This window comes from Vanellus vanellus (genome assembly GCF_965231255.1).
Source record: "Vanellus vanellus genome assembly, chromosome: 1".
Lineage (NCBI taxonomy): Eukaryota > Metazoa > Chordata > Aves > Charadriiformes > Charadriidae > Vanellus > Vanellus vanellus.
Window position 1 is genome coordinate 67,849,916 of NC_138905.1, and position 16,857 is coordinate 67,866,772.

Sequence of the window (16,857 nt, forward strand, 5' to 3'; positions counted from 1 at the left end):
AACAGAGTAGTTACTTGTGGCAGAGCTCTCTTCCCTGAATAAGGGAGATGAATCAATCAAGGGTGGGTTGGTTGTTTTTTTTCCTTGCTGAGAAATGAGATGAATAACTTCTGTTACCTGAAACAAGCAGCCTTGTTAATTCTGCCAGTCTGATATTCCCCTTGAAAATCTCATTATAGAGGAGAGTCTTGGTTCTGGGGTCTAGTCTGTTATTGTTGCTTTCTACTTTCATGAATGTGCGTGCCAGCTGCTGCTTGAGGGGACGAATAACTTCTCCCTTCCAGAGTGGAGACTCTTAGACTTTTTTTTTTTTTTTTTTGAGGAGACAAGCCAGAGCTATTGATGCAAGCCAGAGCTAACTCTTATTTCCTCTCCTGCAGAGGAGGAAGAGAAGGTTCAGGATTAACTACCACATCGATGCTGCCTCTGAAGGATGTCCCCTTAGGTAAAGAAACTAAATTCTCCTCTGTTGATCTCATCTGAGGAGCTTTCCTCCAACATTTAAGAGGATTATGCAGTGAGGCAGATGTTTTCTGACCTCAGGTCCCCTTTTGTGCACTTTTTGCCAGGATGAAATGATAGGCAGGTGCCCTATCTCCCATTTTCCATAGGTGTGGTACGTCCTCTCCACTCTGGTTGCGTGCACTGTCTATTGGGAGTGGGGATAGAGGGTAGAGGATGGGAGAAACCTACTTTCGGTGCCAGACCCTCATTTGCTCTCTGAAGGGCTCACCTCCTTAGGATTCAAGCTTTCATGTACCTGTTTTTCCTTCCCCCACCACTTCCAGACAGAACAGATGAGTTTGATGTCTCCTGAGTCTTTGGCCTTGCTGTATCCACTGTGTGAGGTTATCTAGGAAAAGAAGAAACTGGTCTGTGAAAGTATGACTAGTTTTCTGGCTCTTTTGCAGACACCGGTGGCTTTCCCCTGGTTACTCCCCAGTGGTTGCTCAAGTGTGTTAGTGGGGCTGAGGAGGCCTGTCCTCGCTGTTGGCCATGGCATGCCACCCCAAAGCTCCTTGGAGACTACCAGTGTGATGAGGCTGTCATCAGCCCCACGTGGCTGCTGACAGCCACTAACTGTGTGCAGCTGTGAGTGTGACCAGCACATCCCCGGGCCACCTCTGCTCCTCTCTCCATGCTGTGGGCTCCTCCTGCTCCTCCAGGCTGAGGCACAAACAGCTGGAGAGCTATAAACTATATTCACACCTTCATGTCCTCTATGCAACCTTCCTTCTGCCCTTCCTCCATGATCGTTGATTTTAGAGATGGCAACAGTTTGGTCTTGCTTGTAGGAGATCCGTTAAAGTTAATTGGACTATCTGCTATCAGAACTGTAGCAAAGCCAGAACTGATGCAACACATTTGTCGCGGTGAGAAGCTCTTGCTCAGCAGTCCTGGGAATAAGTGACTAATTAGAGAAGAGCCAGAAGGAATGTATGACTGCTGAATAAGGAAGCTGTATGGCTGACTGTAAGTAGCTCCAATATGTTTGCTTTCATTATACAGATCCAATAAACTCTTGCACTGGACTGTGACAAGAGGAGACCATGATAGAGCCCTGAGAGATTCAACAGAACAGGTGAAAACCAAGCAATGTAATTAAAAACGTTGACTTTGGTGTATTCGCCCCTACAGCACTTCTCAAAACAGATCTATCCGCACAGATAGAACAGTATTGACAGCAAGGCAAAATGACTGATATGTAGCACGGGTTGAGGAATGAGAAAGGGAATCCAGTAACTCTGGTGTCATTCAGCTAACTTGCAGTTTATAGAAGTATGTTTTATATCTGGTTCTTATTACTAGCAGTAAAAAGTCTTAAAATCTAACAGAGATGACTGAGTGTCCTCACCATCTTGCTCTCTTGGTGTTGAGCAATATATCTGTCTATAAAAAGCTTGCCGACTCTTCCTTCCTAATGGGGAGGAGGAAGAAATTCATGTGGAAAAGAAGCACAAGTGACACAGACTAGTCTTCTGCAAAACCTTAGTGGCTCGTGTTTGCACAGTGAAGCTGTCAGCCTTCACTCTGGGCTCAGGAGATCTACGTAATCTGTCCCAGCAATCTGCTCAACTGAAAAATGGAGAAGTGGGCAATTTGTCTTCCAAGTCCTTGCATCTTGTTTGTTTCTTTTCATGACTTATTTTGAGCTTGGTCATGGCTTGTGGGATTTTTGCCCTCTTCCTTTACAAGTATGCTTTCAGGATGCGCTTAGACAGCAGTTTGTTACTTTTCTGCCCTGGTCACAGGTGAGACAGATGAAAACCATTGTGGTGCATCCACACTTTGACATGCTGAGCTATGACTCTGATGTTGCCCTGATGCAGCTAGACATCCCTCTGGAGTACAACGCTGCTGGGAGGCAAGTGCGTCTGTCCAACAGCACAGAGATGTTCTCCTCCTCTTCCCTCTGCACTGCATCTGGACGGGGGAGTCATTGAAGAAGGTGGCTGTTCTGATTTTGCATGTTTGCCTATTATGAGCAGAACTTACATTTCCATCTCGTATTTTGTTCTTCTGCCCAGACCTAACTTCAAATTTATTTCCCAAGCAGATGAGAGCCGAGCTAGGCGGTTGCAGCAGACACAAGTGCTTGCACTTGAGAATGAAACCTATGAGAGAAGTTAGTAGTTTAGTCACCCTGGAGGGATCACAGCCAGGATGCTTTCTGTTGGCTGTTTCTGTGGGAAGCCAGGACTCCTGTCAGGTGAGGTAAAACTAAAGGTGGGTGCTCTTGAAGGTATTCTGCATATAGATGTCAGCAAACCATCTAGGGGAAGGGACTGGGGAGGACAGAGGGGAGAAGAGCATGTAGCAAGTCACATTTAAAAGCTCCAACAACTTGTTGTCCCTGGAGTGGACAGTACTTATAAGAGCAATAGACGCAGTCGATCTGTCTGGGATATACATGCAATGTGCAGTGTTGCTTGGAACTGGGACCACAGAGTTTAGTAATCTTTCTCTGGACTGTAATATTCATGAGACCTGCAGAGAAGGAGATGTTCTTCCCTTGCACTTCCCAAGTCCCATCTCTCATCCCAGTGAAACCCTTCCCATTGTATCTTGTTTGGAAACCCTTTCATAGCACTCTTTTGTTAAGATCAGCTACAAAGACTTCTACTGGTTTTATAAAACTCTTGTATTCAGAGCACTGATCAAGAACTAACTAGTCTCCCTGAAATCATGAAGTAAGCAGGTAAGAACAACTGAGTAAATAAAAGGCGAAGTGATTCTGACTGAGGCACTGTCAAGTTAAAATACGGGTTTTGCTCAATACTGCAATCTTATGGTGGACTCATAAATTATGTGTAACACTACAGAGCACTATTCAGTCATATTTTGTCTGCAGCCTGTGCTCAGTCTTCACTCCACGCTGATAAGCAAACCTTTAAATCAGTCTCTTCATTCCAGACAAGGGCTGAGTTGCACCAGCAGCTGCACCGCCTGTTCTTGCACCGAGGTTTTTTCTTGGGCAAATGCAATCTGCAGCAGCTCTCTTCTTAACTGCAGTACAGAGGCCAAATGAGAGACGAGTCCTCTCTCTCTTGGTTCCTAGGATGTTTCTGGTGGCCCCTTGGCTTGCAACAAGGAAGGTGGACCATTTACTCTTTAGAGTATTGTCAGCTGGGCTGTTGGCTGTGCCAGCCCAAAGAAACCGGGGGGTCTATTCAAGGGTGAGGATTTCCCTGGGCTGGATAAGACTGCTGATGAAAGGTGAGTTTTCTTTGCCTAAGTGAGGCGAGTCCTGAATATAACCCTTTTGCATAAAATATCTCAGGTGCATTGAGGTTTAATCTGGTAGACTTTTTGAAGCAACTTAAGAGGGAGGAGGAAAAAAAAAATATAATCCAGATGACTTCTTGCAGAAAGTCCCCACTTTCTCGTCTTCCTCATGCCTTTCCCCTAAACAAAGCTTACTGGGAATTGGGATGGGAGCTTCAGAAGCATAAGACTTGCTTTTAGCACTTCTGGCTCTCAAATTGAATATATAATCTTTGGACAGATACTTTTCTCACTAAAAGCCAACTGCTGATGAAAATGCCTACCAGCCCCAAACTTTGAGCAGAATAGTTTGGGACAAGACTGTGAACTGAACTTTTATGTATATCTAGGTATAATGAGCACCACATTCAGAAAGTCTGCAGGATAAATTTTGCCAGAGAAAGTGCTAGAGAAAGAGTAGCGTATCCTAGTGAATAAGCCTGATTACATGAAAGAGGTGGGTATCGTACAAAAGAAAGAGGCCCCTGTTCTTCAACTGGGGTGCTCTCATGCAGAGAAATGAGGGGAGCAAACCTGTTTGAGGTGCTCCATGTGAACCCAGCATTGGCATACTGTTCCCCTGCACCAGCTCTCTCTCTTTTCTTCTTTCCCGTAAGTTTCTTTCCCGCTGAGGCTCCTCAGGTCAAGGTGAATTTGGCTTTATAGTTTCATTGGCAAATGGAGAAATCCACTGCTTCAGCTTGTTTAATCTGACGGGATTTGAGAGGTTTCAAAGAGGCACCAGATAGCTTCAAGTCTCTTTTCCATGTTAAATAAACTGATTTGTCATTCTAGAGAAGTGTTTCACTTTGGCTCAAAGTAGTTGCACTGAGAAACTGCTGATGCAAAACTTTTGTCTTCCAGAGCTTTATCCCTCCTCCTTCCCTGCATGTGCACACGTACGGCCAAGTATGTAATTCTCCATTTAGTGAATAGCTGTGATTGTCCTACAGAATTTCTTGAGAAGGAGGAAAGAGCTAATCCTGGACAGAGTTTTCATGTTTCTTCCCAACCTATATTTTAGTTTGTTGTTGCCAGCAAAAAACGGAGGACTTCTGCTAACAGGAATAATTTTTTTTTTTTTTTCTGTATCCTGAATAAAGTGTGCTGCAGTTATAAGCAGGAAATTAAAGTATATATTAAAGAAAAGAGCACGTTGTGGTTAATGCTCCACTCTCAGGTCAGATGAGCACTTGGACTCTCCTGCTTTGTGCTGCAGCTGCTGGTCTTTCTCCCTTGTGGCATCATTCATAGTCCCACACTGACCTAACAGAAATGTTAGTACAGGTGCTGATTAAGGAAGAACTTTCTTCTAAACTAAAACCAGTTAACAAAACAAGTCATCGCTTGTATGGTAGCCAGGCCATCCCCACAGATAAGCTGGGAGCTGGCTGGAGATCTTCCATATCCTTGGATCTGACACAGCTGGCTGCTGACCACTGACTCTGAAGGCTGTAATGGCTTTCATGGATTTACGGTAGGTCAGGCAGTTTCTGCAGGGAATTGCTCAGCTCTGTAGCTGTAAATCTCTCCCAGAGGCGGAGGCTGTAGTATTGCATACAGCTTTTACATATGGCTTCATACAAAAGGTTCAAAGCCCTGAGGGGTCTTTGAGCCAGATACTGACCGTTGGCTCCGTTATCTGACTTCGCCTTCCTATGGCGGGAAGTGCTCGGCCGTGCTGACTGTTCCTGAGTTTTGTATTAAACTGTCTCTAAGCACGCTGTGCCTCTCCTCGGGTGCTGAACAGAGGGTGCTGCGGGGAAGTGGGGCTGCACCGGGGACCTCGGCACAGGAGCAGCCGGCGAAGCTGCCCCCAGCGCGGATGGGGATGGGGTGACCACAGGGTGACCGCAGAACGGTGCGGAGCTGTCGCGTGCCAGAGGCTGCAGCGCGTGGTTTGCAGAAGGTGGTGGGGCTGGTTCAGTTCGGGAGCAGCTCTGGGCAGTGCCCAAGCTTGAGTCCCCTAACATCTGGGTGCAAGTGGACGCAGCTGTCTGGATTTTGTCCTGGGAAAGAGCATGTGTGTGTACACACAGGGGAGAGGGGAGGGAGGGGGGCTGGTGAGCAGAGCTAAGGGAAGACAGACTCTGCTGTAGCCAGAAGCAGTGGGCTCACGCGGGGGAGCCAGGGGTCCGTTAACACTGATGCCGCGGGTTGGGTACGCGCTTGGGTACGTTGCTTAATCTGCTCTCTCTCCCTTACCGTCCTTGGAAGGTGGTATTGGTTTTTTACCTTCTGTGTTTTGCACAGAATTTGTTGGGGCAGGGAGGATTACTTAATCTCTTATGCATGTACTTTGCGTCAGCAGAGCCCTGGTCTCGGGTGAGGCGCTCTGTCAACCTGTTACTGCTTTTAAAGCACAACAAACAGCCCTGTCCTACTGATGTGCCTCCTCCTGCCTATTAAGCATTCAAATATTTCTCCACATCCAATACTGTGACAGCATTGGAGGAAGGCTGATGAAAAGGCTGAAGTACCCCTGAGTCACTGGGTGACACTACCTCTGCCAACAAATTGGAGAACGCTGTTTCTCATGGCTTTAAAAAGCAATCTGTTCAGGAGGGGATGTGCTACCGGCTCCGCTTGTGCTGTAGCCAGGCTGTTGGCACGCAGCCTGTGCTTTCCCCCCTCTTCCCACCGGCATCCTTGCCAGTGCGCCAAGACATCACACCATGGAGATGAAAATAGGTCCCCGCGAAGTGATAAGCAACAGGAGGCGGGGATGCTTTCTCTCCTCAGGAAAGTGCAGCCCAGCCAGCGGCGGTGGGGTCACCATTAGCAGAGCAGCTCCAGGGCTGGTTAGCAGGGGCTGGAAATTCACGCAAGGCTCTTTCCCGCACTGGAGCGGGGTTGTCTCAGCCCAGCCGCTCATCGCTGGGGGAGCTCAAAGTCACGGCAAGCGCATGGTGCTGTAATGACCTGCACTGGGGTGTCACTCTGAATGCAGAAACAATTTTTAAAAGGAACCCAGAGGCAAGCTTTTTTGGCTCAGCCTGCTGGGCTTTACCCCCTTCCACGCCTGCACGGCCATCCCCTGCTGTCCCCTCGTGCCAGCACAGGGCCCCTGTCCTCCAACAACGTGCAGGAGCCCTTGACTTGCCCTTGTGCAAAGCTATGTCATTAACTCCTTGCTTTTCAATCTAGACTGTGGTGGAAGAGGTTTGGTTTCTTTTTTTAAGGCCAGCTCCGCTGGAGGGAAGGTACCCTCCCCGGAACTCAGCGCTCTTCCACTGTGGGTTAAGCTGTGCTGTGCTTCCCTACATGTACCCTCTGACGGTCGCTGCTGCTGCGCAGTGCTGTTCACACCACAGCACCTTCCTCGTGAGACAAATGTTCCTCGTCTCCCTTTTGGATGTGAAGGATTCCTACCCGGCTGAGGGGCTCAGCTCTCCCCTTCTGTGCTCTCAGCATCCCGTGCAGGCACACAGAGACACGGTGTGGTGTCAGCATCCAATCTCAGCAGAGAGCTCATAAACGTTGATGTGGGAGGAAGCACACTTAAATGGAATTTAAGCTGCTCTACAGAGGGTACGACTTTAAAAATTGCTGCCTTGGGAGGCAGACAACCCTATTATGCTTGGTACTAAAGGGACATATAGTTTCTCATTAGTGATCTTGTTTTCTCCCCTCCTGCTCTGTTACAACCACTCAGATGCTTCCAAATATTTCCCTGTTGATTTGGTCTCTTATTTAACAAGTGTTGAACCTGACAGCACTGTGTGTGCATGCAGCTTACAGGCTAAGCCCGCTCTCCTCCTTTCAGTGGCCAGTCCAGCCCAAACCACGACATTCTGTCTTTCTGGACATCCAGAAAAGGCATAAACAAAAGTATACTATTTCATAACTCTTGTCAAAGGCTGGTCACAAGGTCAATTTAAAAAAAATATATATTTTTTCCTCAGCAGTGAGTGAATGTTTGAGCTTGGTAGGACTGTCAGCCTGGGTACTTGATCAACCTGGTCCTCCTTTTTTCTGCAAATGTGACCTGAAAGGCTGAGGCACTTGGGTCTTTTCAGTCTAGAAAAAAGAAGACCGAGGGGGGATATTATCAAGGCTTATAAATACTTAAAGGGAGGATGCCAGGTAGATGGGAACAGTCTTTTTCCAGGGGTGCCCAGTGATCGGACAAGAGGTAATGTGCACAAACTTGAACATAGGAAGTTCCATCTAAACATGAGGAGGGACTTCTTTCCTTTGAGGGTGGCAGAGCACTGGAACAGGCTGCCCAGAGAGGTTGTGGAGTCTCCCGCACTGGAGACATTCAAAATCTGCCTGGACGCCATCCTGTGCAACCTGCTGTGGGTGACCCTGCTCTGGCAGGGGGATTGGACTAGATGATCTCCAGAGGTCCCTTCCAACCCTGGCCATTCTGTGGTATCCTGGTGCCTGTTTATCTTTTTTTCCAGGCATTGATTCAAAGCGCAGCTCAGCGAATTTGCAAGCAAGTCTGCTTTCCTCTAAGGCCTGGCAGCTTACTTCGTGCTGCCTAGCTTGTGTCTGCTGCCTGGGTTTCGGAGGCCAAGGCAACAGGACTGCCTTGTGCCCACGTACGTTGAGAACTCCTGCAGGCTTATACCAGCCTGAATATTGGAGCCTAAGAAATGATCTAACTGATGGGACCGGGTTTTAAATGTATATGTGTGTATATATATATATATATATGCTCTATGTAGGGCCAAGCATTTTATCAGATCCGTTCATTTTGGCCAACTGAAAGTGTGCCTTTCCAGTGGCTGCGGTAGCTGTGCTCTTGCCAGTGACATCAGGACGTTCAAACTTCCAGCAAGGAACAGATTTAGAAAAAAAAAAAAGATAAAAACCCCTAAATATTGGAAAACCATTTCCCACTAACTTTATTGACCTGCCAGACTATCTTTAATCATGGGCAGAATTGGCAGGGTTCGTAGAAACCTCTTACTGTCTTTTCTTAATGCTTTTATCACTGAAGTGCACATTTATCCACAGAATGTGCGTCAGAAGTGGAGTTAGAAGAGCCTTGGGGGTTTATCTCTGCTCCTTCCTCATCAGGATACGCGGGAAGCACAGAGTGCTCTTGGATACTCCGACTGTCTCTGAAGGGCATGGCAAAGATTATAGTAAAGCATCTGTCAATAACATCATCACTGAACTGCCAAGAGGAGTTTCTTGGGATTTATGAAGAGAGCCAGCAAGGAAGAAAAGTGCTAGGTAACAACAAACGATCCAGCTGAGGACACTCAGTCCTACAAATTTTTCACTTTCACTTGGACTAGCTTCAGAGAGGGTTTCCAGCCCCGGTTGCATGGCTCCGATGTGTGGCAACTGAAGTTAAACTTCAGAGCGCAGGCTGAAAACTTGGCTGAAGACCTTCATCCCTGTGTCAGTGTGCTGCATTGACCCCCAGCAGGAGAAGAGCCCTCTTAGCACACTAAGAAATAAGCTGTGGTATTTGGGCAAATCCTTATGGACACTTGTCTATATAAGTGACTTATTCAAAGTCAGCCCCCCTTCCTACATACCTTTTGTGACAACAAAGTGAGATGCAACAACAGTACTTATTATTTGCCTCTTGGAGGTGGAATGGATGACACTGAAGCGTTAGCATCTGGGAAACAGGATTGTGGCTCTTTATACCAGAAAATATATTATCTCCCGTGCAGAGGGCTATGGTCTTCCTCACCCTGACCCTGCTGAAGTGCAATCCGGTCACTGAGACACTAGTCTAGATGAACACAATCCACAGAATTAAAAAAAAAAAAAAAAGGCTAAAATAAAATGAAAGCGAGAGCTTTAATGCTCTTTACCGGAAAGTTTAGGTTACTCCAGTGAGTTGGGCCATTTTGAAATGTGTGGAGGGAATGCTTTTTGCTTCCTGTTTTAAAGGCTCTGTACACAGAGTAGGTGCAAAAGTGGGAGAGAGAAGATGCAGGGCAGTAGCACGCTCCCCTATCTTCGAAATGGCAATTCAAATGCCAACTTTCTTGTCTGCTGTACAAGCTGTGTAGTATATAAACATTTTTATATATAAAGAAAATCAATCTCTGTCTCCACTGTTTTGAAGTCTTGGGACAGAAGGGAGAACCAGTATGCCTTTATGCACGCAAGTGATGGGCTTTAATTTAGTTACTATCACTGAAATACTGTAGAGTCACTGGAGCAGATTCATAGCCCTGAAAAATACAAAACAAGGTGTCAATGTCTGAAGGGGTAAAGAATAAAACATGCTGTACTGTACAAATCCGAGGAACCATTTTTTTTAATACTGTGTAGGGCTTTGATTTACTTCTTCCCACTCCTGCCCCCTGTCATTCTGGAAAGGATCTGGAAGTACAGAGGAGCCTGAGAGGTGTCCAGGGGTTGGTTTGGCTCTCTACACGGAGAAACTAAACCGGCTGGAAAAGATAATGGAGGAGAAATGCAATGGCTTTATAGACTGCTATGTATGGCACAGAAAGGTGACTAAGGAATGCTTAGTCACTAATTTTTGAAACATAAAGAGTAGGAACATCAAAGGCAAGTATCCGACAACAACTTGAAAGCAAAGGGAATTAATTGGAACTTGTCGGTCCAAAATGTAAATGGGGAGGGGGGAGTAATTTGGAAGGAGTTGGGGGGAAAACTCATGAAGGCTACAGCTTGCAGAGGTTTTATTGGGTGTGCTGAAGGATCTCTGACTTGTGAAGATGTTCCTTCTCCCATCATCCCCTCCCAGCTCTTCAATGTGTTTGTTTCTTCCCCTCCTGCATACCCCTTTGTTCTGCCTTTCTTTAAGTTTAATTTATGGTGATTACGGATGTTATGAATGAGTTACACAGAAGTACTTCTCCTGGGTATGTATCCATACTGATTTCCTAGTAGACTGAGTGTGGTGGAGAAATCCACCATCAGCCTTTGGGAGTCCTGTGGGTGAATTCTAGTGAATGTGTTCTCCAAATATTTTCAAAATTAAGCAACGCCTCTGGGGAAAGTTTTGGGATAATAGCTATTCTGTGTAGATCCTTGTCCTTTTACATCGCACTGGTGGTGATGGCTAACGCACTAGGGAAGAGGCTGTGTTTAACATCTGGGTGTAAGTGAGGGATATGTGCCCTCACATTAGGAAGATAAACTAGTTTTGAACAAGAATACCATTTTGTTACCAAATACATTAGTAATGCTTCCAGACAAAGACCTTTAGGGTAATGAGATAATTTTTTTTCATTAAAAAAAAAACCTCAAACCACCGACCAAATCTTGAGTTTAGCACATCAGTTAATTCTGAGTTGGAAGTGAAAGGACAGGAGAGGAGAAAGACAGAGGATGCGCTAAGGATCTCTTAGAGCACTCCACAGCTATCTTCCTTCAAGAACTTATTTATAAAAGCACACACAAAAATTCTAGAAGTATGTCTATTACAGCTGAGAATAACAGTTTAACTATCATAACTATTTATATGCAGGACAGAGGAAAATACTATCAGAAATGGGGCCATCAGTCAAACTTTTCCCTGAATAGGAGTCTAATAGATAGCTCCCTGGAGCGTCCTGCAGCACACAGACTCGCTGCTATGTAATAGCATTTGTTATGGCTGGCAGTTTTTCAAGGTTGGGTATATTAAACTAGATTCCTATGTCTATTTATATGCCAGCATATTGAAACAGCCTGGCTTTTTTTTTTTTTTTCCCCTTCCTTCTCTAGAGCCGGTGAGCAACAGAAACCAGTGGGTGCCTGTCTCTAAACCTAATTACTTTTACTGAGGAACCTAAAACGTAGACTTGGGCTTTAATGTCAGCATGAGCCATAACTTTAGGATGATGGTATGATGGAGGAAAAAGAGGCTGGAAATGTCAGAGAGCCAGGAAGTAACTCGAAAACAATTCATTGTGCTTGACAACTGAAAGTACCTATCAGTGGAGATGGAGCAATGGTAAAAATTCCCTGTCCCATCTCACTTACAATTTTAGTCCAAGAATGAACACTTAAGCAATCCAGCATTTTTTCAGGACAGAAAGCAAACAAATGCCTAGTCTACCTAGTCTGTAGGTAGACTTTGTGCAGCTGATACCATGCAATGGACTGAATAAATCCTTGCTGGTCAGCAGTGGGGCACTGGTTGCAGGACAGAGACTGGAGGTGCTGCTGCTGCCTCACCAGGAGACTGCATAGCAGCTACATTGCTGGCATCAAACATCTCTCAAATGTAAATAGTTCCCCACTTTTCTCCCTTGCCACAGAGTAACTTGATGACTTTTGCCTATGTTTCTCAAACGGTGTTTTTACAGCGGTGGTGGTGTGCTTGGATTTGCTTCTAGCTGTGCTGTGTGGTACCGTGCAGTCTCCTGGGGTCCTCCAGGTCCTTCACCTGTGGTGAAGAAGATGCTCCACTCCATTGGCCCTGCTGCTTTTGGCATTGAATACTTGATGCTCAGCATCCAAGGTACAGTCAAGCTGTACAACAGCTTCTCTCTAAAGAAGAACTCATGTGTTTGACCAAAGCTTCAAGAATGTACTTTTTTTCAAGATGTCTTTGGGGGCTTTCTGGAGACTTTCCATACGGATGTTCTGCAAACACATGTAAAAATAGAGCTCTCCTAAGCTTTAGCTTAGATAACACTGACTGATATGCAAAATGCTGAAGCTTGAAACAAGACTAACATGAGTGTGAGTTTTTGGGTCTGGCCTGGTATAAAAGGAATGTAGTAGCATTCCCAATTGGTTTGTCCTCTAATTGAACGCCTCTTTTTCCAGATGAACTTTTGAAATGAGCATTTCAATGTTCTTGCTCTCTGAATTGGCTCTCACCCATGGTACATTCTTTTCAATGTGGGTGTTATGTCATATAGGAATTGTCCTAGTCCCCACTGGAAGTCCATATAAAGCTTAATATTAAAAATTAATTTCATGCTTTACATTCTTATTCTTCCTAGGACAAAAAACTAGCAATGCCCCCCAAAATCCCAAGAGCTCAGAGCTGTCATGATGCACGGATGTCATCCTCACAGATCAGGAAGGGATGATAAACCATGTGATACACAAATGCCACCAGGTGAGCACCTGAGTTCTTCTGGCTTTTGGAACCCTCACACTAAAGTCTGCAAATATCTGTGGTGTGTTGGTTTTTTTTATGAAACCATAGTTATTTCAGGGCATTTTTGGAAAACTGGGCAAGTTTGTCAAAGAGATTTAGGAAATCTGGGGGGTACCAGTACCTTCTTTCCAGCAAACAGTAGACAAATATGACACCTCTGGGCAAAGCTGTCATCACAAATTATGTCTGAGGCCTGAACATGGTGTAACTGAATGTTTAACAATGGTGGTGCCAAACTTTGTCACTAAAAATCTTTTGGCACTTTCATCTGTTTCCTTTCTTCTTCCCCTTATTGTGCTTAGTTAGGGTAAGAGATAACTTTCCATTCATGTGGCAATAGCACAGACTTCTAAACTGTTTGAAAGCTTAACTTCAGAAGTAATGAATAATATGACCGAAATAGATTTGGACCAGTATCCCATCTTTGATTTCTTTTTTTTTCCTTTTCTCTTTTTAATGGGCATTACAATCCCTTTTGCCTTTGCTCACATTTTGATACTATCCCTAGGAAATAAGAGCCAATTGTAAAATATTCTGGCATTGTGACTTTGTTCTTTACTTTGTGCTGCAGCTGCCACTGGAGAATTGTAGCCCCATTAAAATCCATTATTCGGCTTGAAGTCCTGGACTTCTGGACTGAAAGAAATCTGTCTAATTGTCACGGCCAGCTGATGGTGTATGAAGGATTTGGACTAACCAAAGAGTTAATAGGTGAGAGAAAGCTCACCTTAATGCTGGGGTGAGAGAAACAGAGGAGCTGAACTAAGTTTCTTTTGCAGACAGACAAGGGAGTTTTACATGGCACACTTCCACACTCTGGGAGGGGTTTCTGATAACACTTGGAGCCACTTCAGCTAGCTCACTATCTTTCCCTTCCTAGAAATACTGTTGCAATCAAATGTATCGTACGTGAGGTCCTGATCGTGGCATGGCTTTGCTCTGGAACAGCATGAGTCTGTCTGGGTTGCTCTTTCCCAGGCTTGAACTTGCAGCGTGACAGCTTGCTGTGTGTGCCCGAAGTTGCGTGCCAAAGGCAGCAGGTCAAAGCAATAGAGCCAAGGGAAGAGAAGCTTTTCTTACTGCCCTGCTATGCCGGAGGAGGTACCTTCCCACCCTGACTAAGGAACTGTTGGCTTGGTTATGTAGGATAGTGCTGGGGAAACAAAGCTGCGCAAGTATCTTCTGTATCAATAAGAGAAAGCGTAGACGGGAAATTTAAACTGTTCAGGCGCTCATGGATACAGGGCTTTTCAGTTCCAGGTCTCAGTTACTCCCCTGGGGAATACGGATGTCCCACAGTCTTGTGGGTGTTGCATAGTGTCTTGCATAAAAGAGCCTGAGGTGGGGGCCGCCTGTCAGAGCAGGGATTTCTTCCAGTGAAAGTAGTCCAAACAGCGGGCACTTGCCACTAATGATTTGTAATGGTTATAATGGGCACTTCTAACTATTTTAGTTACCATTTAGTTACCGTTCTTGTTGCAAGTATAGCAAGCTATCTTCTGGACATGTCTGTAGTCCAATGCATGAGTTCAAATCTGAATGCCATCATTAAGAGGCTTTTGGAAAGGGAAATCTTTTCTGACACTGCATTTTGCAAGGCTGAGCCTTACAGCCCTCAAGAGAAAAAAGGGAAAGTGGAAGGTTTATGTCCCATGCTGGTCTATTTTGCAGGCAACTTCTGTGGTGATGCCTCCCTCTATCCCATAAAATCTCAAGGTTCACTGGTGACAGTGACCTTCACTTCCAGGGCTGAGGCAGCCATGAAAGGCTTTCTCCTGACTTACTCTGTCCATGATATATTATCTTGTAAGTCTATTAAGATTTTGGGGTGGAGGTAGAGAAGTAGAGGCCAAAGTATGGTTGTTATATATATATATATATAAAGAAGTATTATTTATGAACAAAAAAGCTTTCATGCTGTTTAGATGTTTTCTGAAGATGTTGAGTGATGTATTAAGCAGTCTCAGATCTAGCTTTTCTGAAGAGAAATGGCCATTAAGAATGAGAGATCTTGAGTGCTGGTGATTAAATGCATAAGTAGTGATCTAAGTCCTGTGCTTCCCACTATAAACCTGTAAAAAGGAGATAACTGACTCAGCTGTTGCTCTCTATGTGCCCCTTTCCATTCTGCTCCACAAAATCAGAATCCCCTGTCCCCACAGACTGCCTGTTATTACTTCAATAATCTCTCTTCTGCTTCTTCACCTAGTAGGCAAAACTGCTGTTGGGTGCTGCTGTTACCACTGCTCCCCCCCAAACCTCACCTCTGCTGCACGCCCAGGGAGCTACGCAGTTAATTGGGCTCTGAGCTTAAAGATCAAAGGAAACCTCCTGCACTTTCTTGCTTCCCAGGCCAGGGTTCAGCTGGTGACACGGGCAGACAGTTTTCTCTGTGAATAGCATTGCCCTGGCACCATTAAGCAAATTAGTACTTTGATGTCTCAGATTAAAGAAACTTGGAGCTGGAGAGGTGCGTCCAATCTGACTCTTCTGTTTTCGTGGAAGCAAACTGTTTTGCATTTCTAGGGACTCGAGCCACATCTAATCTCCTTCCTGCATCCCCCTTTCTCCTGTCTTACCTGTGCTCCTCACTGCTGGGTGAATGAGCACATCTGCTTCTCCGCTTATCAGGCAAATGCGTTTGGCTTCAGAAGTAAATCGCAGCAATTAAATGTCTCATATTAAAATTCGTCAGACTTACAGCACCATCAACAGAGCTCTGTCCACTTTTTCACGTGCACACGCATATTTCCAAGGAGCGCTCCAAGCCCTATCTCTGAAAACCAGGAGGTGCCTTTTCCACCTGCAGCCTAGCACAAAACTATTCTTGGCTCAGGCTCCCCTCCCTGGAATAGCCCTGTAACCTCCTCTGCGTTTGTGTGCTTCAGGTAAGGCAGTGCTTTCCTTTTAGGTCTGAAATGTGGAATAACCAAGGCTGCTGACAAAGGTAAGACTGGTTTTAAATTTCAAAAAAAAAAAGCAAAAAGCCTATTAAAACCAAACCAAAACAAAACAAAAAAACAAAAACAAAAAAAAAAAAACCAAAACAAACCCCCCAAAAAACCAAACCAAAACCCCACCAAAAAATCCCAAACCTTAGCTAATTCCAGCAATCTCCGATAGATTGGATCCAAGATCCTTGAACCTGTCTCTGCAGTTTGTATGAAAACTTGAACTTTAGCCAGGTTGACCAGCCCATTAGGAAAGGTTACTCCAAATGATCCTGTATGTAGGGTCTCGGTGTCTGGCCTCTAGATCACTCTTCAGAGTTCAAGTAATTTCCCAAGTCTGTAGCCCTTTTGCTGGTTTTCTGTGTAAATGGCATGTAGAACGCATGCTTTGAAGCCATGCAAACATTCACTTCAACAAACAGAACTTAAAATCCAACACTAAGATCTCTTCTTTCTCCAATATTAATAGGGCTGCTTAAGGAAATTCATGCAGAAAAGGGTTTTTCTTTGTGATATGATTGTTTAATCTTTTTCTTTTAAGAGTGCCCAGGCTTTGATCTAATTCCAGTTGGAGCCACTGGAAATAACATCCCTCAATTACCCTGGCATTTACCCTGACACACTGAACTGCACTTGGACAATTTATTCTACTTCAGGAAATAAGCTGAAGGTTGTACTTAACGATTTTGTAACTGAGGGATTGCATTTGGGATCATATGAGTGTTTATGATGATCCACATCTCTCTTCGAGGCTTCTGGGCAGGTTGAACTACATCTTCGTTTACTATCTTCCTCTTCTGACCCCTTTTATTGAGTGAAGGTGACAAAATTCCCTTCGGCTGTGGGGTGTGGGAGGCAGGGAGGAGGGCAACACTGTCTGATTAGTGCCTGTACGGCAGGGCCAAGTGGCTCTTTCTTCAGTAGAAGTGTCCTGGACTCGGCAGCTCTTGACTTCCAGCCTCATGGCTGTGTCTGAGAGGATATTTCTATCAATCTTTCTTTTAAACCCTTTTTTCCTTAACCCTTTGTATTTTGGTACTTGTCTCAGTCTGTGTCTGAAATAGTTTGAGCAGATGCTGCTGCGAGTACCGA

At 45.1% G+C, this 16,857-nt stretch overlaps 1 protein-coding gene across 1 annotated transcript in view; it reads left to right on the forward strand.

Moving 5' to 3' along the window:
* The window catches only part of OVCH1 (ovochymase 1), a gene marked incomplete at both ends in the record, with an annotated part of 37,368 nt that overhangs the window by 17,018 nt on the left and 3,493 nt on the right, over nucleotides 1-16,857 (forward strand). The window contains 15 exon segments of the mRNA XM_082479492.1: nucleotides 912-1,092; nucleotides 1,510-1,582; nucleotides 2,253-2,369; nucleotides 2,635-2,678; nucleotides 2,680-2,710; nucleotides 3,617-3,717; nucleotides 7,532-7,596; nucleotides 8,734-8,955; nucleotides 12,080-12,176; nucleotides 13,386-13,525; nucleotides 14,486-14,620; nucleotides 15,726-15,761; nucleotides 16,307-16,344; nucleotides 16,346-16,458; nucleotides 16,460-16,485. Of these exon segments, the coding sequence (XP_082335618.1) occupies nucleotides 912-1,092; nucleotides 1,510-1,582; nucleotides 2,253-2,369; nucleotides 2,635-2,678; nucleotides 2,680-2,710; nucleotides 3,617-3,717; nucleotides 7,532-7,596; nucleotides 8,734-8,955; nucleotides 12,080-12,176; nucleotides 13,386-13,525; nucleotides 14,486-14,620; nucleotides 15,726-15,761; nucleotides 16,307-16,344; nucleotides 16,346-16,458; nucleotides 16,460-16,485 (1,419 nt within the window).